At 38.8% G+C, this 24,726-nt stretch overlaps 2 protein-coding genes across 2 annotated transcripts in view; both read right to left on the bottom strand.

Moving 5' to 3' along the window:
- Nucleotides 1-16,201, bottom strand: part of rims3 (regulating synaptic membrane exocytosis 3) — a 60,895-nt gene extending 44,694 nt beyond the window's left edge. The window contains exons 1-2 of the mRNA XM_088329183.1: nucleotides 16,033-16,201; nucleotides 849-1,175 (exon numbers count right to left, since the gene is read on the bottom strand). Of these exons, the coding sequence (XP_088185309.1) occupies nucleotides 849-1,125 (277 nt within the window). The 5' untranslated portion in view covers nucleotides 1,126-1,175; nucleotides 16,033-16,201. The remainder of the gene's footprint in view (nucleotides 1-848; nucleotides 1,176-16,032) is intronic.
- Nucleotides 16,202-19,091: 2,890 nt separating this feature from the next.
- Nucleotides 19,092-23,980, bottom strand: nup42 (nucleoporin 42). Its single transcript, XM_088327827.1, has 7 exons — nucleotides 23,769-23,980; nucleotides 22,347-22,590; nucleotides 22,182-22,270; nucleotides 22,038-22,114; nucleotides 21,078-21,164; nucleotides 20,445-20,538; nucleotides 19,092-20,336 (listed from the first exon to the last, which is right to left on the bottom strand). Exons 1-7 carry the CDS (start codon nucleotides 23,908-23,910, stop codon nucleotides 19,843-19,845), a joined length of 1,227 nt encoding a protein of 408 aa, XP_088183953.1. The 5' UTR covers nucleotides 23,911-23,980; the 3' UTR covers nucleotides 19,092-19,842.
- Between the last annotated feature and the right edge of the window lie 746 nt (nucleotides 23,981-24,726).

Genomic DNA, 24,726 nt, shown 5'->3' on the forward strand with positions numbered 1-24,726 from the left:
CACAATAAGTACCAGATTATATGCCGCATCCCTCAAAAATAGCCTTTTGTCATATATAAGGTGCACTGGACTATAAGGCGCATTGAATTAAAACCACAACAAGAGCTAGTATCTATATCTATACATGTATAAAACACATTTAGGATTTATACACTGCAACGATTGATCTGTCGAAAAATGGCGCTGACCTCAATTGCAAAACATAGTATGCAACAGGTGAGAGTGCCAAAACCTAACCACTAGACCACCAGTGCTACAGATACGAAAAGGCTATGTTTTTATTTTATTATCCCACAATTTTTACAGAGTTGAACATGAATGTTAGAAAATGGAGAAAACAGAAAAAACAGCAACCAAAAAGCATGACAAGGGAAACAACACTTGGTGTATCTGATGATGAATCGGACGTTGCCTTTATTTTTCACCTTTCACAACAGGTTTTTGTTTTCACTAGTCTTAAGCATTTGTTTATGGCACCGTGAGTAAATAAAGTGTGATTATGATGTAAAATGTACTGCCTTTTCACATGTCTTCTGTATAACTGGTTGTCTAGCTGCTCTCAATGTCACAACCCTGGTTAAATTGCAGTTGCATACAATGTTTAGCAATTTGATCAGCGATTTTAAAAAAAATTATAAATCATTGCACAAAAATGGTAGCAAAACCTCATGTAATAACGCACATGAAAAAAATAGTGCATACATTTCTGATTTTACCACCTGTATTTTGCGAAATTTCTGTCCAAATTAGGGTTTTAAGGTGCACCTTATATTCCAGAAAATACGGTAATTACTGTTTTTCAGTATCCTACTTAACAAATACTAGTAAGCGGACAGAGAGCGACTGACCTTGCTGGTTGAGCTGTTGCGTGCTCTTGCTCCACTGCGACAAGCCAACGATGGCCACCATTTTGGCCCCCAAGCTGGAGCGTCGCTTCTTGTTGCCGGCCAGCGAGGACGACTCGGGGCCCAGGGCCCCGCTCCCGGCCCCTGGGCTCTTCTCTAGGTTGTACATGGCCCCCGAGATACTGGAAGAGCGCACCACGTTGCGAGCGGCATCGCTGAGAACCCCCAGGCCGCTCAGACCGCCGGGGCTCGCCACCTCCACCGAGCTGCTCAGCATCATGGTCCTACTGGTCGAGAGGACCGGTGGGGGGTGGGAACCTCGGGCAGGGGCTGAAGAAACCCAAAAAAATAGACTAACATTAAAAGTTTATCGTTGCTTGGGAATGTCCTTATTTATGAAGGAAACACTCGGTTTTTTGTTTTGGTTTTTTAATTAAGATAACATTAAACTCATCAGGAATACTCCCCAGACATTGTTACTGTGGTAAAAGCTGATTTTTAGCTGCAAATGTTTTTCAATGCAATATCTACATCGTGTATCGCGTCCAGTTTCCAGGAACCCTGCCCACGAGTCTTCTGAGAGTAGATTGTGTTTGCTAATTGCAATAGAAGGCTAATGGATGATTAGAAAACCATTGTACAGTTATGTTAGCATAGCTGAAAATAGTTCAGCTGGTTAGAGAAGCTATAAAACTCACCTTCCATTGAGCTATTTGAGTTTTTGGGTGTGAATAAACTTTCAAAATTACCAGAAAAAGAGATCTTTCGACCGAAACTCTTCTTGTTTTAAGACATGAAAGCGATTCTCTGTGAGAAATTGCTAAGAAACAGAAGATCTCCTACAATGGAGTGTACTACTCTCTCAAAGGGTCAGCACAAACGGTCTCTTACCACAGTAGAAAGAGAAGTGGGATGCACAACAAAGCAAAAGGTTCGTTAGAGTCTTTAGTTTTAGAAAGAGACGCCGTACAGATCCTTAACTAGCAGAATCATTAGATATTACCAATAAAAACAGTGTCAACATTTTCTTAAATAATCTAATCAACTCAAGACAAAAATGAATAATAAAAAAAAAATCGCATATACCTAAAAATGTACAAAAACTCTTACAACTCCCTGAATAAAATTGTACATTGGGTTGACTAATTGTGTTGAGGCTAATAGATGATTAGAACCCCCTTGAGCATGACTTTAACACAGCTAAAAACAGTTAGAGAAAAAACTGACCTTCCTTTAAGCCCGTCATGTACCTGGAGCGTCACATTTGAGGGTGTGATTTAAGATACAGAAAAGCCAGAAAAAGAGAACTTTCATGTGAAACTCGACAGGCTATTCTTGTTCCAACAAATGAAAGCTATTCCTTGCGAGAAAATATCAACAGACTGAAGATCTCCTACAACGGTGTGTAATACGCCATTCACAGAAGAGCAAAAAACGACACAGCCCTGTTAGCGCTGTGTTACTCGTGTTGCTGTGTTTTGTTGCCTTTTCCCAAAGTTTTTTATTAAAATTTTGAAAGCTGTGTTTCTTAGTAAAGAACTCAGGTTTTACTGTGGGCACGTGCAGCTTATTGTCAGGTGCGGCTTATGTATGTACAAAATGTTTTGTATTTTTTTCTTTTAAGAATGTGTGTGTATGTATGTGTTGCCTGCTTTATAAGGCTTATATAAAGATTTTAATTTTTTGTGTCTCCAAACATACGTTTTGGGGTGGGGTTTTTTTTTGGGGTTCAGTATGGCTCTTTCAACATTTTGGGTAGACAAGCAGGGAGAACGTCATCATGTTACGTCCTCCTTCTTGGCAACCTTGTAGGCTCCTGTTAGTCCCCTGCATTTCTTTGGAATCATATCCGGTCCCGACCTTAAACGGCGACAACCCAGCCTTACGGTTCAACTCCATAAAAGCACCTGATAAAAATCCAAAGTTAATGTTTGGTTGTCGCATCCTTGGAATTCATTTCGAATCTTCACACGTTTTTTGTTTTTTATCTGATTTTCACATCATATTACATCATAGTGACCTTTTTAAAAATTCCCCCTTGTCACTTCCAACATCTTGTCCGCTCCCCCGTTCCCCCTTCTACTTATCGTTGCATCTCGTGTAGGGCAGCTCGTAAAGATTAGTGTTCTTTTTAACATACTTAGACTTATAGAGCGAGCCAAAGCTAGGAAAAGGATGGCATTTTTTTCCTTTTTTTTTTTGCACACTGGCCTACGGATGTGCAGTCCAATGCACATATTATTTATGCCCCAGCACGTATTCCTCAAGCAGAATGGCTTAAATAATACATATCGTGTACACTGGATTTTCCCTTAATACGTCCTTAGGAATTAAAATATGGATGGAAATGTTCTGTTATTTTCGTTTCTTATATATTAAGTAAGGTTTTGAATTTCTAAACACTGCAAAGCCTTGAAAAAAATGAGAGGGGATACTAAATGCCCCAGGTGACGTGTTTTTGTTGTTGTGGCAGATTATTACTCATTTGAATTATTATGATTTTTTTTTTTAAATTTTATGAAAAGTCAATTGAAAACAAATCTGAAAAAAAATTAAATGTAAAAAAGGCATAGTAATAAAATTATATGAAACTTTCTATTGACGTATTTTCTGAACAGAATTTCACATTTTCAGTGTTTTTCTTATTTTTTTTAAATGTCTTTGTTTTAATATATTATTTTTTAAGAAAAAAGCAAAGAGATTTAGTCAAATAGTATTTATTTTCTAATTAATCAGTTGGCAGAAAAGGCTATTTCATTTTCCTATACACAGTGCCTCGTGAAATGTTGGACCCATCAAGTACTTCATGTCATATTACCTTATACTTCAAACTTATGGCCAAAAAGTGAAAATATTTTCTGAAAATTAATAACACGTGAGAGACAATCATGAAGTGGAACCAAATTATTTTATATTACACTTACAACTAAAAACCGGGACAGTAGGGGATGCAAAATTATTGGCCACCTGTTCTGTCCGCTCAGCCAACTAACTCCAACGGTTCCCTGATGACTTCTGAATGATCCAATGTCTACCTCAATGGCTATCAACGACCATAAGAGTGTCATTAAGTCTCAGTATAAATGCACCTGTTCTGTGATTGGCTCAGACCTCTTTTAACACACTCACTGGAGGACAGAAAGCATCATGAAGACCAAAGCACACACACGACAGGTCTGGGCCAAAATTGTGGAGAAGTTCAAAGCAAGCATTGGTTAAGTATGTGAAATGGAGAAAAAAATCTTCCAAGTCCGCAAGGCAACTTTAAAATGAAAAATAAAGAAGGTTGATAAAAAAGATTTTGGATGAGAGTGGGGTGAGCGATATAGCCCCCGTGCTGACTTCCAACATGAAAGGTGGGACGGAGAGAAGTATCGTTGACAAGATGTGTCAGTGACCGCATTAGTCATCAGGAATCGCGGCCGTGAGTCAAGCAGGCCCTCTGCCTCATCCGTCATGTCGCTCTTAACCCACTTTTCCCCGTTCCGTTCCTTTCATCCGGCCCACTCACATCCAACCCGAGCCTACCGGGTCATTTCGTTCTGCGATGGCATCAAATAGGGCGAGAAAAGGGGATGTCTTGGCATTAAGACACAGTCAGCTTTAGAGTGGCTCGTTGCTGGCCATAAGTGTGCATATTTCATACAAAACAAATTGGCTGCAGGAGCAAAAGAGATGGGCAAGGGCCCTCTGCAGGTGTGTTTATTTTTGAGTGCCTTGTTGTTGGCCGTAAGTGTGTCTACATCACTGAGAAAGGGTGCAAGGGAAAAATATAGGTCAGACTTGACAGCCTGCGAATAGATCTAAGATTGGCACAAGAGTTAATGATTTAGAGTACCCTCTTGTCCATGAGTGTGCGTAAGTCTCGCAGAAAATTGGTGCAAAGGGGTTGTAGTAAATAAGGCGGAACTGACACCCAGTGAGTGAACAATGGCTCTCTGCAGGTGCATTTACTTTAGAGTGCCTCTTTGTTGGCCGTGAGTGCGTGGACCTTACTGAGAATGATGCTAGGGAAAAGGTATGACAAAAAAACGGGGTGCAAGACTTGACAACCTGTGTGTAGATCTAGGACAGGTTTTGGGGGGAACTCTTCAGAGTGCCTTGTTGTTTGCCATGAGCTTGTGTATGCCATGCGAAAAAGGAGGCGTGGGAGCAAAGAGGTGTGAACTGAAAAACTGATGGCCGGTGAGTGGACAATGGCTCTCTTTGGCTCTACCTACTTTAGAGTGCCTCATTATTGAGCATGAGTGTTTGTACGTCAGAAAGACACAAGGGAAAATGTATGAGGAGAAATGGGGAATCAGACTTGACAACCTTTAGTAGACCTAAAATTGGCATCGGAGTAAATGCTTCAGAGTGCCTTGTTGTTGGCCATGAGTTTGAATATATCATGCAAAAGAATGGGGCATGGGAGCAAAGTGGGTGGAGTAAAGAAGGCATAACCAAAGGCCAGTGAGAGGAAAATGGCTCACTGCAGATGTACTTACTTAAGAGTGCCTTGTTTTTGGCCTTAAGTGTGTGCACATTAATTGGAAACATGCAACAAAAAATGTATGATGGAAAAAGGGGAGTCACACTTAACAACCTGCGTGTAGATGTAAGATTGGCTTTGGGGTGACTTCTTCAGAGTGCTTCGTTATTGGCCATGAGCGTATGTAACACAAAACAATGTCGCATGGGAACAAAGGTGGTGGATTAAAGAAGGCGGATCTAACAGCAAGTGTTTGAACAATTGCTCTCTGCAGGAGTGGCTACTTCTGACTGCCTCGTTATGAATCAAAAGGGTGTGCATGTCACAGAGAAAAGATGGATGGAAAACATATACCGTAGAGGCTAAGGGGGGGTCAGACTTTAAAGCCAGTATGTGGATCTAGGATTGGAGTGGTCGCTTTAGAGTGCCTTGTTGTTATCCACATCATGCAGAGACAGCCACCGTGGGGGCATGGACATTGTGCTGGCTTGGTTACTTTAGAAGCGGAGATTCTAGGATGTGGTTTTTGTGCATTCAATAGCCTGATTTATTCTATCCATAAATGATTGTCAGATTATTGATTACCTGCTCACTAATGTGTAAAATAAGTAAGAAGGAGGGTAATATGTAAATTGTTTGCCATTTTCCATCCTCATAAGAGTTCAGAACATTATGTCTGCTCACTGTATGAAGAGACAGGCGCTGTCAGAGGTCTCACTTCAAAAAGCTACTTGAGAACATCCCCGGGGGTATCGATTCACTGCGTGGTAAGGGAGCGTCGCATCACTAGCTCGGCTGAGTAGGAATGATGGGGAGGGGGATTAGCTTTGTAAAAGAGAGCCAAGCAAATGAGCGTTGAAAATGAGCGAAAGGATTTGATGATTATCTTCAGCAAGGCGCTGTTCCAAACGTGGAGACTGAGCTCATCATTTTGGCTACAGATTAGCGTGCGGGCGGGCGGCAGCAATTGAGACTATCAGCACATACCAACGAGTGTAAAACACGAAAGGGGTCCGTTTCTAACTCGTTCACTGCCATACAAAGGCTTATTTTTTAAAGAAAGGGTCAGAATTACACTCCATACATTGGTAACGTGGTAAATAACTATTTTAGCTGCAACGGTCTGTTTCTTAATGCAATATCTTCATAGATGTATAGAGGCCTATTTCCAGGAACCAGCACACCAGTCTTCTAATAGTAGATTGTGTTTGCTAATTGTTTTAGAAGTCTAACGGATTATTAAAAAACCCTTGTACAATTATGTTAGCATAGCGGAAAACAGTTCAGCTTGTTAGAGAACCCATAAAACTGACCTTCCACTGAGCTCGTCGAGTATCTGGAGAAATGTATTTATGGGTGTCATTAAAAGTTTAAAATGGCCAGAAAAGTTTAATGTGAAACTCGACTATTCTTGTTCTAAGAAATGAAAGCGATTCCCTGTGAGAAATTACCAAGAAACTGAAGATCACCTACAATGGTATGTACTACTCTCTTTAAAGAACAGCACAAACAGCCTCTTACCAGGGTAGAAAGAGAAGTGGGATGACCAACAAAGCATAACGACAACTACGCTAGAGTCTGTAGTTTGACCTTAACTAGCAGCTTCATAAATATTACCCACAAAAAAACAGTGTTAACGTTTATTTAAATAATAATCTTCCTAATCCATTCAACACAAGACACAAATGATTAAAAAACAAAAACAAAAACTCACATATGCCTAAAATTGTACAAAAACTCTTACGGCTCCCTGAACAAAACCACTTTCACACTCACTGCAGAACGTGCTACACACAAATACTAAAAATAAATATATACACATCGAACTCTATCACTTTGAAAATAAACTGCTGCATAAAAAATGCACACAATTAGCATGGATGGATGCATAAATGCATGGCTGGATGGATGGATGGATGGATGCATGAGCAGATTTAAACCTTTAGCATTTTGTGCATTTGACAGTAATTTAAGATCTCAGAAGGGTGATTGTAAGTCCCCTCTAGAAAAAAGACACGTTCATAGTTTAGTAGACACTCAAAATAAAGAGGGAAGAAATAGAAGCATCATGAGCTTGCAAGGAGAACAGAAGAGGACTGTACAAGTTCCTCTTAATATGCAAAATTCCAACCTGTTATCAAGGTTCTCCCCTGAGGCCAGTTTCATTATTAAATCTTCTAGGTTGCAACAAGCAGATCCAACCCAAAGGGTGTGGAATTCAAAGAACAGCATCATGACGGGACAATAGAGACAAGGAATTAATCAGTGCATAATAGTCAAAATAACAAACAAAATGTTAGCAATAATAGACAAAATAATAACCAAAATGAGCAATAATAGTCAAAATCACAAACAAAATGTTAGCAATAATAGACAAAATAATAACCAAAATGAGCAATAATAGTCAAAATCACAAACAACATTAGCGTCCTACAGAATTTCCTTTTTTTAATGAAAACAGAAGCAAGCAGGATAAACTTATCAGGATAATGTGATACATCAGACATTTATTTTGAGCAGCACGTGTGGAAAAACCTTTCCAAGACAGTTGCGTCTCATTAGCAATTCTGCTTGGAAGAAGGGAAGTGAGAGTGAATTGTGCCTCATGGAGCGATTCTTGAGGTGCACATGCACAATCATGCGCTCTAAAATCGATTTTTTTTAAAAAAGATGATCATGTTTGGTGGTATATATATTCTGTAAACATTTATAAATGTCTGTACAATGAATATATATATATACATATATATATATATATATATTTACTTTTTTTGAAATTTGACATAGTAAAAACAGTGTACACTGCATAGAATTATTTTGTGAAAAATGAATGCTACTTCACCTAAAATGTAACGCAAATTTGTTTAAGGGAACTAAGTGATCTAACCTTAATGTTGCATTCGAGGATGGTGGGATACTTCAAACTTTTCTGACCTGATTTTAGCGTCTTATTTCTGTAAATTAGCGTGATTATGCTTGGCACAGGGATAAGAACAGTCATCTTTGTTGTTTAACCCTTAACAATCCTGTAAAATACACCTAAAATCCCAATCCAAGACGTACCAAAAGTAAACTGAATGCTGTGCTAGAGCCGTTAGATCGAAATTGTCCATATTCTCCATTTTTGAGAGGTAACTCTCTGAAGTTTTGTCCCAAACCAAATAATCATTGCATGTGCTACTAACATTGAGTAATTTAACACACAGAAATAGAAAGTTTTTATTCTCGCATATTTTCTTTTTTACATCACATGCCTGCCATGTTCATCATAGCTTGAAAACAGCTTGGACATTAGTATTAAGCCTTACTTGGTCCCAGGTCAAATTTAATCTCAATCTGAAAAATTAAACATTGTATTTTATACATTTTTCTGAAGGTATATCAAATATCCAAAAATGGCCATTTGGAGACGACCAGTTTACGGCTCAAAAACCTCTGCAACTTTGTATTTTACTTCGGCCAATTTTTGGATATTGTGAAAGAGTTGTAAATGTACGACTTCTTTTCCTAGAAATCAATCACTAATTGTACACACTTGCGCGTGATAATCGCATGTAAAAATGGATCCCAAGTTCCCAAGTTTTAATACACATTGTAAGTATGAATGAATTGATGTTGTAACTTTTTATTGGCTAACCAATGTGACAATCATCATTTGAATCTGTCACTATTGGCTGAATACTTTTGAAACCAAAAGAGGTCATGCCTTTTCTTTCAATACGAGCATTCATAGGCTATGGCATGCTAAGGATCATGAAAACAAGCTTGCAATTGGTCTACAGTGGTGTCAATCAAAAGGACATATTGGAAATCAGCTGATGAGTCTGTTTACTTTAAAACGGGAAATATGGGGCGAAACAGACGGATCACAACAAGGGACGTCAAACAATGCACAAATACTTTTAAGCATATTTTTTTCTGTTGGCATTATAGAGTGTTTTGGAGTACAGTAAATATTTTACACGGCTAGATTTACTGGACTCTCGTAAATGTAACCAAGTGAAGACACGTCTTTGTTTATCAACAGTCCGGGCCGTTGAAACATTAATGGGTTAGGGGGACAGCAAGCATCATTTGACCTCTAGATGACGCCGTATGGGGGAGTGCAGCCGAAAACCAGTGCTCAAAAGCACAAGGAATAATGCAAAATACAGAGAATCAAAGTGACAAAACGTAGCATTTTACTTCAGGTTTTTTTGTCAGGCCTTTTTGAGGTTTTTAGGAATCCGTAGCAGAAAGTTGGCAGACAATTCTGTCGGCTTCCTTTAGGTGAGGCTCATGTTGTTTGAAATAAATGTGAATTTCTCAACCTATTTGAAAAAATGCACAATAGGCAAAACAAAAAATAACAGTGCACAATAATAGTCAAAATAACAAACTGACATCGTTTGTAATCTCCTTTTCAGGTGTCCAAAATTTAAAACGGAATCAACTGATATGTATTTTTGCTTATGATTTGAATCAATATTTTTTAATGAATTGCGTTTTTTTACTACTGAGAGGCGGTAAGTAATATACAATGTCGCTTTTAATTTGCCTTGAGCACATTGAAGTCGGGAACGGGACTACACGAGAAAACTGAAGGCGACTTTTCACAGTCCTCGAATGCAACAGTCGCCTATTAATTTTAGGAAAAATGATTTCATTTCCAGTAACTGTCATCAAACATACTTGATATTTGGACAATTGTCATAGGACATGTTTTTTAACTAACCGAGGCATCTGTATGTGAATGTAATGTCTGCTGATAGTCAAATCAGATAAAGGTTGCGTCCGTGCAAATAAATCAGATTTCCCTGCAGTGTGAACCTAGCCTCCGTTCCTGACCTTTACATTGACATACAGAAATGGCCGCATCCACATCTAGTACGTGTACCAAAACTTCTACTAGCATTTTAGCCTGGTTACGACAAAAAGACAACTTGCAAAGTTTGCAAAGCAGACCCTGCGTATCATGGCAGTAGCTGGGTGACGCATGAACATTTAAAAAGCATGTCGGACAGTTGTACAAAACGGAGTGTGCCTCGCCTCTGCTTACATTTCGCTGTAAACGAGAGCATGAGCGTTATGCCAGACTGAGGCTGACAAAGGTATTGGAAATTAAGTGTATGCAGTCCGAAAAACAAATGCCAGTTCTTCAAACGTTAAAAACCACAATGTCGGCTGTTAAAACTGTTTGATTTCAAACTGTTGAGAATTGTTAAGTTCTTTTGTAACAGACTTTAAACGTACTTCACAAAACCCACATAGTATTTGTTTTATTTACTGTTCTACTGCTGTTAATGAGCCGGTACCTGGTTTACGGGGATAACAATTGTTCCCTTGATGTGAAGGTATTGTGTATTTGTCCTGAAAAAAAAATGGACAGAGTTCATTTACATTATATATTTATTATCTGTGTTTCTTACTGACCGAGCATTGCGCCCAATAGGTTTTAGATTTGTTTTTTGTACATATCAGCAATATATTGAATAAAAGATGCACTTTTTCATTGTACCTATTTTCCACATACTGAAATCATGCCAAATTTAAGAAAATTATCATAAAATGGTTCAAGTCATCGTCTGAAGAGTCGACGAAGAGTCGACTGTTCAAATAATCGTTAGTTGCAACCCTAGTGTATATGCGTGCGCTCTTGTAGTTGTGTTCGTATCATCTGATATAAGCTCACACCTCAGCAGGAGCTCAGCCCGGTCTGTCTAGTGCCTTCCATCTAAAACTGTGTGTGCATATAATGTGCTTATACAATAATATGCTTATGCGCTCGCCCGACACCCTCGCTTATACAAACACTCTTATAAAATACATCACCAGGGTTCCTGTGGATCCTTGAAAAGTCTTATAAGGCATTGAATTCATTATTCAAAAATAAGGCTTTAATTGGCATTAGGTTTTTCTTTTCTTTGTTTTTCTGTATGTGTTCGTCTTGCTGTCAGTCACCCCTCTTGAGGTATATGACCAGGGTAGATAGATAAATAATTGGCATTAAAAAATCTTAAATCCAATTTTCAAAAGTCCTAAAAATGTAAAAAAAAAAAAAACATGAGTGAGACTTATATTTGTTTGAACTCAAAATATTTAGTAACATTTATGAATTTTCTTTTTGAATATTTTAATGATTTACTTTCCCGTGACCACAATAGCGGAACAATCAAAACGGTGATGTGGTTTCAGTCGAGCTTTTCAGAGCAGACACATGTCTTAGGTTTTAGCCACAAGACACATTGCAACTTAAGACAAAGAACTTTACTTTTACTTAAATTTGATTTCAAAAGGCATTAAAAAGGTCTTTAAAATTATTGAATTTAACTTGCCTTAAGCTGTAGGAACCCTGTACCAAGAACTAAAGCAGACAACCTTTGCCTCTGTAATCCTTTTTTTCTTTAAAGAAAAGAATTGGAAATGCAACGGAATACGAAACTTTATCACGTACATATATGTCAATATCCACGCAAAAAGACGAATTGTTTTTTATGTATTGTGTTCTAAATGCATGCAATCACAAAAAAAGGCATTCAAATTTTATATATAGGTTTCTTAACCATACATTAAGCATCCATACTATACAAATACAACACATACAACACAGTTTCTACCGAATGTTAAAAAAAACTTTTTGAACTATAGCTTAAACATCACAAAAAGTATATATTTTGTATACAATATAAATTCAAATATTATGTTATCTATAATAATTATTCTCCGTTACCCTGAAAAGGATAAGTGATGCATATTATAGATGGATAGTAAATATATACCATTCAAACTGGAACGTTTTGAACGTTTCATCATCTCTATTTTTCATCATCGAATCTTTCTTTCAACGCCATGAAAAGGCTAACATAATGTATGCACTTCATAAAAGAAACGTTTCATGATGTGTCACTTTAAACATAGATTTCGCTTTAAAACTAAGTATTTACGTATATCTTTTGGTAACTCTGGTTGTGAGTCAAGTTTTTTTAAATAAGCACAAAGACATTATTCAACAGGAAATAAGGGATTTCTATTTTTGCTGGATAAAACTATTTTAATTTAATTTAACTAATTATTTTGCTGCATAATTATGTTCATTTGAAGTAGTTTTTTCGAAACAATCAAAATAAATACATAAATAATTTGAATACAGATGGAAAAAATGAATGAAAGGTTAAGTCCTTTACCAGACAAAGATCCTTTATTTTGTCACAAATGTTTTGAACGAGTTGAAGATATGATACAATGCAATGTACAATGTGGACAAAAAAGGCCTATTCTAAATTTTGGGGGAAAATGTATATTTCCAATGATACAAGCTCTCTAGCTCATCTGTGAAGTGCAGGAAGACGCTTTACACCACCAACAACAATAACCAGATGATGAGGGTGCTGTATCAGAGTCAGATCAGGAGGCCTCTCCTGCTACTGGTATACATTAAAATCAATAATATCTGTGTTATGAGGGGGCCCCTACGCCCCATTTGTTTTTTTTCATAATTTTTACAATATTTGCCCACGAGTGAACCAGCTTGGCCCACTCAATATTCTAATGGGGTGGAGTTTAACACCCCTTAACACGATTATTTTATGGAAGCTAGTGCCAAAGTGATAGGAACATCAACATTTCTTGGGACTATTAAGAAAATCCTCTCCCTTATGGTCGTTTTATGACATGCATTTTGGTTTAACACACAGCGTGGGGAAATTGTATTTGAGCACATACGGGTGAAATTGTTGAGTAGTGAGGGAAAAACTGCAGAGTGTCAGTGTCAGAACCAGCAGGCTCAAGGACAGCTTTTTCCAACTGGCTGTCAGGACTCTGAACTCTCTCCTGCCATACTCCCTCCTACCTTTCTACCTTCTGCCAAATCAATGAAAAACTGCTCTATTTAGGTACCAGCAATATTTTGGACATTTTTTATCCGAAAACATATATAACATATATTTTTATGTATTCATATGCATATTTTTTTTCTTATTTTTATTACCTTGCTGCTATTTGTTATTTATATCGTGCCTTATTTATTCCATGTTTGCACGTGGGGAAGTAATTTCATCTGTACATATAGCATATTTGACAATTAAGTTGAAGTACATTTGAAATATTTGATATTTGGGATTTTTGGTGACAAATATTTGTTTTGGCGCGCTGTTTTGCTGTCTACTATAAAAACGAGGCACATTTGACCGGAATTTATATTCAGGGATTCTAAACTATACCTGTCAATGTATACCCCCGTACTTTTTACAATTCATTTTGTTATTTCAAATTGTCTACGCAGTATAACAGTTTTTGTACGGGAAAAATATTCAATATACTGCTACGTATCATAAGCAACATCAAATGCTACTGCAAGTGGGGAAAGAACTAAGGAAGAAGCGTGAACGTGGTAAAATAATCTGTTTTTCACAAATGATCATGATTTTTATTCTACATCACATGTGTCAAACTCATGGTGGGCCAAATATGGCCTGCCACTTCATTTTATGTGGCCTGGGAGACAATCCCGAGAGAAGCTCAAGAGAAAAATAAGTGTTGAATAATGACATTTAGTTTTAAATATATCCACTAGATAATGCGCCATTCCCATTGCTGTATGTACTAACTACCATTGATCAACCAGAGAACATTGTGGAAACCCTTCGAGTCGTCATTTTACTTCAGATAAAAGTCATGGGCGCGCTGTTAAAGGCAATATGAAAAACACAAAATAAAAATAAATCACCTGGGTGTCTTTACAGAATGTTTAAGTGGCTTCAGCTCCTTTTTGTAAAAGTTTTAAATCTAACAGCTAAGTTCCCATTTTCAGGTAAATATTTTCACACAAAAACAGAAAGACTTTTAAATCAATGTTTCTCTAGTGGGTCATTTAAATGATTGTTTGTGAGCTATTCTCGTCACTTTCCGGAGTTTCCCTGCGTTGTATAAACGGTAGTGGCGATGTATTCTATCGTTGTTTTGTTTTGACAAACGTACAGTTGATAATACAATTATAAGAGATTTAATCTGAGTGAAGGACAACAAATATTAAAGAAAAAAAAATCAATAATTGTTTTATAATCAAATCTTGCATCCCATAATCATTATATAATTGTGAGCCTCCAAAAAGACCCCCATACAAGCCAACAGGTAAAGCACACTTTTTTTGCTATAGATTTACTATTTTGGTCCCCATAAGAATGTTTATGCGACTGTGTGGCCCTCAACCTAAATCAGTTCGGATCCCCTGTTTTCAGGGTTGGGTAGGGTTACTTTAACTTGATTACTTTCAATTACTTTTGGATTACTCCAATACCAAATATGCTAATAAAAGTCAAAAGAAACTAAGTATGAATAAAATTACTAAATTTTGTGCAGACTTGGGGAGTAACGGAATACATGGACCGGCAAAAATGATGTTGGCAAGCTGTTTGGATTTATTTTTATTTTGTTTTGGTCGCATTTTATGTTAGTTTTGCCGGAGATGTGCATTATTTAGCGCCTCCTAGTGGTAGAAAAAAATATTTTGATAATGAAAAACTGATTTTGATATGAATAATTAGCAAAAATACATGAACTCTCATTGAAACATTCATGTTTTTAAAATAATCGAATGTTGAAAAATGTGCCTTTGTTTTACATGAGGCTATCTCCGCAATTATAGATAGATAGATAGATAGATAGATAGATAGATAGATAGATAGATAGATAGATAGATAGATAGATAGATAGATAGATAGATAGATAGATAGATAGATAGATAGATAGATAGATAGATAGATAGATAGATAGATAGATAGATAGATAGATACTTTATTCATCCCCGAAGGGAAATTCACTTTTCCAGCAGCATCCCTAAGCTGAGAACAATCGAAAATAACTGAGAACAATCGAAAATAACACGGGAGCTGCTGGAGTGGCTGCCATTCGTGACGGCGCCGGAGAAACGATTCAATTTGAATCATGTACAAACAAACAAACAATTGAATCATGTACAAGAAACGATTCAATCTGAATCATGTACAAACAAACAAACAATTGAATCATGTACAACAAACAAACAAAATATTTATGTTTCAATAAGTGGAGTGTTAATAAAATGGGGGGAAAATAATTTCTGATACTGATATAACCAGGTAAAACTAATTTTAAGTTACCTGTCCAAATGAATGTTGTGCCATCTCTATGTTGCAACGAGTAAGGTACCCCAAAAAACGTTTGCTTCTTTCCTTTTTTTTTACTTTTTCTCACTTTTTCTTTTTCTCTTCTGTCCATCATTTTCCTCTTTTTCTTTCTTTTGACTCTTTCCTTATTTTCTCCCCTTTTGTTTTTGTTTTTTTCCTTTATTTTTTCAAACTCTTTTTAAGTTGCTTTGTCTTTCTTATTTCCTTTTTTTCCCCGCTTTTGCTCTCTTATTTCTTTTTTCTTACTTCCCTCTTCCTTTTTAACTTGTTTTGGTTTTTAAAAGGCTGGGCAAACATGAAGAAAATTTGTCATTTTAAGTGTTCATATGACCCGTTTTTCAGTTGCACTATACAATACAGCAACATCTAGTGGCTAAATGTTATATCCTGTCTCTTTAAAAGGGGGAGCAATTGGCAGAGGTTGACAGGTATGCAAAACTGATATAATAAAGTGTGACAAGCTAATTTCCTCATGCACAGCAATATTTGACATTTTGAGCCCTGATTAAAGATGCATCACGTGCATTGTATCGTAGCATTGTGCACAATCGCAGTGCTGAAACTGAGTACTTACCGCAAGGAGCGGAGGACAAGATGAGGCGTTCAGGTTGCAGATTGTCAATGAATGTTGCGTTTGTTGATCAGGGTCATCGTTTTGGTTATGTTTTCGGTTCCAAAGCAAGGAGTCAAAATGCGTTGCTGTCTTCTCCGGTCTGCAACCTAGGTCGTTGTGCGACTGTCGGAGCTGCAATCTGAGGAAGGGGGTTGAGGCGAACCCCTAGGAGGCGCTGCCGAGGTGGAGAAATGGGAAGTGCACGCATAAAGAGAGGGAGGAGCGGTGTGGAAACAACGACCGTGTGTGGCTGGATTTGGTGATGCATGCTAGCGTCCCACAAGGTCCAAACGAGGTGTGGGGAATTAGTTTGACATTTGGTTAGAAAATTTGGTTTGAACACAAAGAGTAGTTCACTACATTTCCAGTGCATCTTTAAACAAAGATTTCCATCTACACGTATCAATCAATTTTACGGTGTTTTCAAGGATAACATCATACCTGTCAAGCTCCAGGGCTCCATGCCCTTACAAACTGTCGTATTTTCCCTTACAAAATACAAAAAAATCTTACACCATATTTTTTTCCAAACGTGTTTATTTATGTAGTTTAACATCTTATATTGTAGATGTGATTCGTTACATCATTCTGTAAAAAAATCAAGAAGAATTGTAATCAGCGTAACAACAATATCCATTCATAACACTTTAAATGTATAAATCAAGATATTTTGGAGGAAAAAATTAGTTGGCATTTCTATTTTGTAAACCAAACTACAATATCAACAATTGATGTGTAGTGCCTAATTTCGACTTCCCTACAAAATCCTCCCCCCCTCGCGTGAACGCGCATTCTGCTGCGCTTCCGCCAATAGCTTTATTGTTTTAATACGCTTATTTTAGAGAATACGATTTGTGATAGTCAGTGTATACCAGATGGTACCCTTAATTGACAAATTTGCGTTTTTCCGTACAGATTTTCTTGCACGTCGTACACGTCTTAAAATGCATAATAAATGTACTTTGTACAGCAAAAACGTACAGGTTGATAGGTATGTAACATTGTCTAAAAAACAGGTTGCAACCAAAAATCACACTCTTGAATACCACTGAGAAAAGGGAAAAAAGTTCAAAATATAAAAATTATCTTTACGCATCCTGAAATATGATTTTCAATATTTGTCAGCTCTGCTATCGCAAGCCAGTCCTGCACACGCCCATGCAATTGCATTAAATAAGCAAACCAGTACCAAGAATCACTACACAAACATAAATCTATAAAGCTGGGAATCAATATTTTATTCCCAGCAGAGAAACCACAACGGCACTACACAATTAAACGTTCCACTCAGAAGCCCATTTGCTGTCTGCAACTGCGGCGGAGCACTTTCGAATGGAATGAATCCCAATTAGCTCATTGGCATTACTGTGTGGCACACCACCACCACCGTTGTTGTCACCGGTCAATAGAGTGATAATAGACACAAGTTGGTACCATATCAAAAGGCGCGCATGGGTTAAGTTTTTGATGCCCAGTGTAATAAGGAAAGAGGAAACCCTTTGATAGATAGATAGATAGATAGATAGATAGATAGATAGATAGATAGATAGATAGATAGATAGATAGATAGATAGATAGATAGATAGATAGATAGATAGATAGATAGATAGATAGATAGATAGATAGATAGATAGATAGATAGATAGATACTTTGTTCATCCCCGAAGGGAAATTCACATTTCCAGCAGCATCCCTGAGCTGAGAACAATCGAGAACAATCGAAAATAACACGGGAGCGCTGCTGGAGTGGCTGCCATTCGTGTTGTTTTAAAGGTATTCCCAAATATTAAACATGCAAAATAAGAGAAAATATAACATGTTTATTTGCATAAAAACTAGAGATATTTCGTCTGCATATTCTAATTATTTGAAATCATAATGCATTTTGAGGATAGCATATGTCGTCTTTGTCATCCGGAGTTATGACGTCATCGGAAAAACACCAGCACCATAGCAAGCCAGTCGCCATATCATTTTACCCGTTAATTAGTCCAAGAAGTTATCAGTGTTTTAGGCAAAGTTTTGGTAGTTTTTGTGAAGAATGTCTAAGTGTTGTTGCAGGTGGATGCAGTAAAGGTACAACAAAGAGCAGGCGGCCAAAAAGGGGCAAAGAGGCAAAATAAGAACATACTGAGAGCTGCCAATGGAGGGCTAACTTGGACGGATAAACAAAAAGACCAGGCTTGCCGACCCAAACACGCAGTTAGAAGCCAGGCTAACCGGGAACCAATAACGAAAAACGCAAAGCCAACCGGGAATAAACAAACAAAGCAAACCAGCCGTTTAAAAAACATGTGGTGAGCAACAAGGATAACCAGGAACCGACAGCAAGAAGTGGAAATGACTACAGCGAAAAATGCAAAGCCGGCTAAAAATAAATCAAGGGACATGGCAAAACCCGTGCCAACGCTGGGCTACCTGGCCAAACAGCACACGATCGGCAGTCTACCAGGAGCAAACAAAACATAAAAGCCCTCAGAAGAGTAACATTTACCAACTGCGACACGTGTGGTAAGAAACAAACGAAAAAGACACTACCACCTACCTCCTAGCAGAAATGAGCGGTGTGCAATCGCTTTTCACGACAATCGCTGTTTCGGCGATGGCCTCATATGTTGTGTTAATTGGATACACCACTTTGAAAGTGTTGTGTTGCTCCAGGTGTGAAACCTCAACAAAAAACAAGCAAAACGGGTCAACTTTGAGGTAAATGTGTCTAGTCCTTGGCTCAGGGAATATTTTGCAAAATATGTCCCTAGGTGAGACTGAGCGAGTGAGTTGTCTGTCCCCGTGTGCCCTGCGATTGGCTGGCAACCAGTCCAGGGTGTCCCCTGCCCACTGCCCGATGATTGCTGGGATGGGCTCCAGCATCCCCGCGACCCTACTGAGGATAAGCGGTGCAGCTGATGAGATGAGATGAGATGTTCAGAATAGTGGGGAGGAATACTACTCATTGTGCCTAATTAAAATAAATAATTTTAGGAATACCTTTATGACATTCCAAAGAGCGAGAAAATATATTCAACTGCAAAGAAAGAAGCATTTATTTAATTAATTAATTCGATGCATTTAATATAATGATATAAGAAGTAAGATCGGACCTTAATATACAGCTCAACCTGACCCAGGCCCTCGGGTATTAAAGCTGGACACAGCCCGAGCCTGACCAATCAACTTGATTTGAGGGACCGAGTACGAAGCACACCCCAATTTTCATATTTTAATTGTAAGGACTCGGAAGGAGGATGAGTGGATTTGGCAGCGCGCTTAGCAGTGGCATTGTCGGACCCAAGTGCGCCACCGAGTGGGGCGACGTGGGCTGCGCTGCACAAGAGGGGGCAGAATCCATCACCCGGATCTTCCACCACGTGACTTTTGTTACCAAAGTTAAACAAGAATGTATAAACATTAACACCTATTATATTTCTGGTTCTGCCGAGGTTATATTAACCGCCAATTTTCCATTATTGATGGATTGGTTTAAGAGTTGATGGGAACCTTTGAAGGCCATCCGTCATTTTGATGGGTTGAAATTTGGACCTTAAACCACAACAGCAGTACGTCCTCCAGAAAAAAAGGGAAAAAAATGAATCATGACAGGAGGATAATTTAAAAATAAAATTTAAAAGTCAGCAAGAGAGAAGCCCCGCATGGGCCGAACGCGAATGTAATGATAGACATTTTCAAATTTCGGGTTGGGCTTGGACTTCAGATCTTACATCTAAATGATACACTGCTTGAAAAATAAAATGACCCTCAAAAAATTGTGCATCAAACTTGCAACATTGAAGCAGGGGGAGGCTTCAAAGGAATCAACCCCAAAGTGAACCTCTTTTCTTTGAATTGATTCAGCTCTTCCGGGCACAGTTCGTTTTCAGGGGAGAACAGAGTGTCCGAGGCCGTTCCGGCAGAGCTGGCCGCAGCGTTCGTCTGTCCGAACAAACTTGCCCCGGGTACTTCTGACCCGGAACCGCTCCCGAAAGCTCCTTTGTTGGAAGAGAAGCTGAATCCGGCAGCTGAGCCGAACCCTGAAGACGGAGCCGACGCCTGGGTAGCGGACGGTGAGGCGAAAGAAAACGAGGCAGCTGAATTGTTACCGGAACCGAAACCAGTAGAGGAGGGGGCGCCGAACCCAGCCGGGGCTGATGTGCCACTACCGAACAGCGGCACGGATGTGGGAGCCGCTGCTGCCGCCGGAGAGCCGAAGCCACTCGAAGGAGCTGCAAAACTGAACGTGCTCGCTTGGACTGGGGCTGCTCCAAATCCTTAGTGGAAAAAGAAACAGGAATTTGCATAATAGATACTCAAGTTTAGGGGGAAAAATCTAGTTGAACCATCTTCAGCCTGTCTAAGGTTTATTTGCATTGAATTACCTTTACTGCCAAACGAAGATGACCCAAGTCCTGCTGCTGTTGAACCAAAGCTATCTGATGTAGCCTGATGTGATTGATTTTTTAGTTCGGAAAGCTGTAAATAAATACATAAAGAGAATTGAGAGATGGATTGAGAGATAGGGATAGAGAGATGGAGAGAGAGAGACAGACAGTATGATGGATGGATTGATAGAGAGAAAGAGAAAAAAAAGATGGATGAGATAGCGGACAGACGATACAGAGTGGAAGTATGAAAAAGAGAGCGATATGGATGGATAGAGATTGAAAGAGACAAATGGATAGAGATTGATAGAGAGAAATAATCAAGAGATGAATACAGAGATGGATATATTGATGTATAGAGAAAAATTAAAAGCGACAGATGAATGGAGAAAGGCAGATGGAGATGGATTGAGAGAGAGAAACATACATAGAAAGTTTGATAGATAGCGAGAGAAAGAGATGGATAGAAAAATAGAAGATGAATAGAGTGATAGAGTGATAGAGTGATAGACAGACAGACAGACAGACAGACAGACAGACAGACAGACAGACAGACGGATGGATATAGATCTGTAGCTGGCACTTAGTCATGGGTACAACTATATGTTAAAAGTTGAATGTGCATCTCACCAAAGCCTCGCGAGTAGCCTGGTTCATAAGCAGGAGCTCTTGAACTCTGCTTCTCCACTGGCTGAACAACAGATTGACACCATTTATCTGAAAAAAATAACCAAGAAGAAGCAGAAAACAAATTAGAACATACACAAAAAAGTGCTACTCTTAACAGTCACCCCAAAAAGTGACTGTAGCTTTCAACCAGGAGAAGATGTCATCAGGTGGTGTCCAACCGTCACTGGGCGTTTCGACCCTGAACCACAACGCCCTCAAGTCGGCGGGCCGGCAGTGATGGCCAGTCACAGCCAATCTTCGCCTGGTCCCCAGCAAAATTTCTCCCTCCTAATCCAGAGCCGGCTTACCCCACCAGGGTTGTATAACATGGGACTCTGTGGTCGAGGGGTGCGGCAGATGCGGAGAGGTCTCCTGAACTGTGGGGTGCTTCCTGACTGGAGTCCTCCTACGTCTTTACTGAGTGTTTCCACCATGCGCTGCATCTGCTTTCCCCATTACCACAGACAGTCCTGGGTTGATGCATGTTGAGGCGCCTTGCGTTTTTGCTGATTTTCCCGCAGTGGCACTTTCTAACACAGCCCCCGGTAGTGTGGTTTGGGTCTCGTCGTCTGTATTCCTGCCATAGCCGTTGCCATTGAATCCGTCCTCCTGAGTCTCTCATCCTCCCCCCCTCTCGGGAGACTCTGGGGGTATTGCTTATTGTCCTGTTCCGTAGCAATGGTTGGTGCCCTCTTGCGAGTGCTGTGGGTGGGCTTGCTAGCCTCACACACCCGTGCCAGTCTTCCTTGGTTTCTATGAAACCTTTCCTGGAAGTCACTGGTGACCCAGGCTTATCCAAATTGTAACATACACAAAATAGTGCTACTCTTAACAGTCACCCAAAAAAGTGACTGTAGCTTTCAACCAGGAGAAGATGTCATCAACAATTGTGCAATTGACTCGTAATCATTTCTTACTTACATAACTCTGCAGGTTTCCTGTTCCTTTAGTGGAGTAGTATTCCAGCCTAAGCTCTTCTGGAGACACATCACTGAAACCTAAAATCATCAGATTTTGTCATCAGGTCTGTTGTCTTAAGAAAAGAAATAGATATTTGATGCCAACCTGATATTTTTGTCTTGAAATTGGAATAGCACGAGAAATTCCATTGGCCTGAGTTCTGCCATGCCTTTATATCACCCCGAATACTCTCCCTAGAACATTTGGAAAAGGTCAAATATGGGATTGCTTCAATTACTAAAAAACTTGAAATAAAATATGCAGACGTACAATTTCTGCTCATCATCTTCGTCACCAGCTACGGTTGCTTCTCTTCCTCCTCCTCCTCGTCCTCCCCTCTCATAGCTGTTATTGTTGCCGAGGGACGAAAATCTGTTTTGGGTTGAGAAGCTAAATTCTGAGCTCTTCACGTCCTGTCCTCGGTTGCCCCACTGATCGTTCCCACGGGACGACTGTTGCTGGTTGAAGCTTCCTTTTTGCATAGACGGATTCACCCAGACTTTGTTGCCAAACCCTGAACAAGCATGACAAATAAAACATAATTGGTATATCCAAGATCTTCAATATCTATATTAAGTAGTGTTCAAAGGTTTGGGGTAACCCACGAAAAAGTCAGACTTTTGTCTATAAAATGAGTTGTCCAAAATCTGTATTCTTTAGCCAATATTAATCTCCTTCTTTTGTTGGCCAGTTGGCCTTCTCTTTGTTATTCTGCCTTGAAGGCCAGCATTTAGGAGTCACCTCTTCACTGTAGATGTTGACACTGGTGTTTTGCGGATACTATTGAACAAAGCTGCTAGTTGAGGAACTGTATGGTGTCTATGACTAAAACTAGGGACAGTAATGTACTTGTAATCTTGCCACTTCTCCCTCAACTCTGGTTAGAGCCTGTTTGTGCTGTTCTCTGAAGGATGCAGTACACACCGTTGTAGATCTTCAGTTTCTGCCATTTTCTCGCATGAAATGGCCTTTATTTCTTAAAACAAAAACAGATGGTCACGTTCATTTGAAATTTCCAATTTTTTGGCCATTCTGAGAGTTTAATCACACCCACAAATGTGATGCTCCAGATAATTAATGAGCTCATATGAATGTAAGTTTTATAGTCTCTCTATCCAGCTAAACAGTTTTCAGCTGCATCATGTTTTTTTAAATCCTCCATTTGCTTTCTGACACAATTGGAAAACACAGAGCACTATTAAAAGAGCTGGTTGCTGGAAATGGTCGAAAAACATGCAAGTATATTTGAAGCTAAAATAGTCATTCACCACGTTAACAAAATGTAGGGTGTATTTCTGATTAGTTTAATTTTCCGTTCATTGAAAAAAATGGTTTTCTTTAAATGAAATATGTCATTTCTAAGTAACTTTTTGATCAGTGATGTACCCGTTGTTTTTAATATTATAAGTTCCCACTTAATCTAGCACATAACAAAATGCGTAAACACGTTGATTATAAGGAGTTTAAAGGTGAAGTAAAACCAAAATATTATCCGCAATAACTATATTTTAATACAAAACAGTATTATCGGTAACATGGCGAAAAGTTTCATGCTGCCATAAACACGACATAATAATGTTGTTTTAAAATTTTAAAATACTTAATTGATAGAGATATGAATCATATAGAATGAAATAAGTCGTATTATAAAACATATGGATGTATTCATCGCACACGAGTACTACGCTGTACCTCCACCACCTCCTCGGGACTGCTGCGGAGCCGGTGACCGGTTATAGTCGTAATTTCCTCCTGCACCTCCTCTCGGGTGTTCATAGTGACACCTTTCGCCGTAATAACAACGTCCCTGAAGAAAAAACTTACATACAGTCATATTTCTCCTATTTGGCAGTAAGCCGGGCGAGTGGAGTGTTGTTTACGGGTAACGTCGCGGCAATATGACGTCACTTTTTTTCTCTTCTTCTGAACGAGTGAAAGCTGGTAGGAATAGGAATTTCGGCTCTTTGTAGGGCTTGGCTCAAAAGAGCCAGCGTTTCGGCTCAGTAACGGTTCTTCAGATGTGTTTTTGTTTTAAAATCTATCTTACCAATAATAATGAAACCTTTTGCACCAAATGAATTTGTTTTGAAAAATAGTAATGTTGTGATATTATAATAACCGTTACTTTTTTCATTCTAGAATGAACTTTTACCTAATTTAAACTTTCAAATTGTTTGTACGAACTAAGCAGTCAACATAAAGATGACACCACTCATATTGACCAGTCAGTGGCGTTCTTGAGAGAGAAAGAAAAAGAAACAGAGAGAGAGAAAGAAATTTACAGAAAGAGAGAAATAAAAAGAGAAGGAAGAAAAATATAAAAAGATAGACAGACACAGAAAGAAAAGGTTTGTCAAGTCAAGTCATGTTTATTTGTGACACCTTTAATCACAAAGAGTCTCCAAGGGCTGCACAGACCACAGACTATTGCAAACCACAGACGTTTATGACACAATACCCTGATCTAAAGCCTACACAAGGGCAAATAATACACAGATATTATAAACATAAAATATAGGTTATTCATATGCTATAGAGCAGAAGTGTTTTTTAAGCCTAGATTTAAACAGTTCCACTGAGGTTGCAGATCGAATCTCAGGGGGAGGAGCATTCCACAGCACTGGGGCCCGAATGGAGAACGCTCTCGAAC

The sequence above is a fragment of the Urocampus carinirostris genome, chromosome 2, assembly GCF_059441175.1.
Source record: "Urocampus carinirostris isolate Australia breed hairy pipefish chromosome 2, RoL_Ucar_1.0, whole genome shotgun sequence".
NCBI classification, from domain to species: Eukaryota; Metazoa; Chordata; class Actinopteri; order Syngnathiformes; family Syngnathidae; genus Urocampus; species Urocampus carinirostris.

What these genes read in the sequence shown, in the direction of transcription:
- nup42 (XM_088327827.1), bottom strand. Translation starts at nt 23,910, where the DNA reads ATGACTGTATGTAAGTTTTTTCTTCAGGGACGTTGTTATTACGGCGAA. An exon ending in AGGCTACTCGCGAGGCTTTG is followed by an intron (nt 20,539 to 21,077) that starts GTGAGATGCACA and finishes ATTTATTTACAG; the next exon opens with CTTTCCGAACTAAAAAATCA. An exon ending in ATCTTCGTTTGGCAGTAAAG is followed by an intron (nt 20,337 to 20,444) that starts GTAATTCAATGC and finishes TTTTCCACTAAG; the next exon opens with GATTTGGAGCAGCCCCAGTC.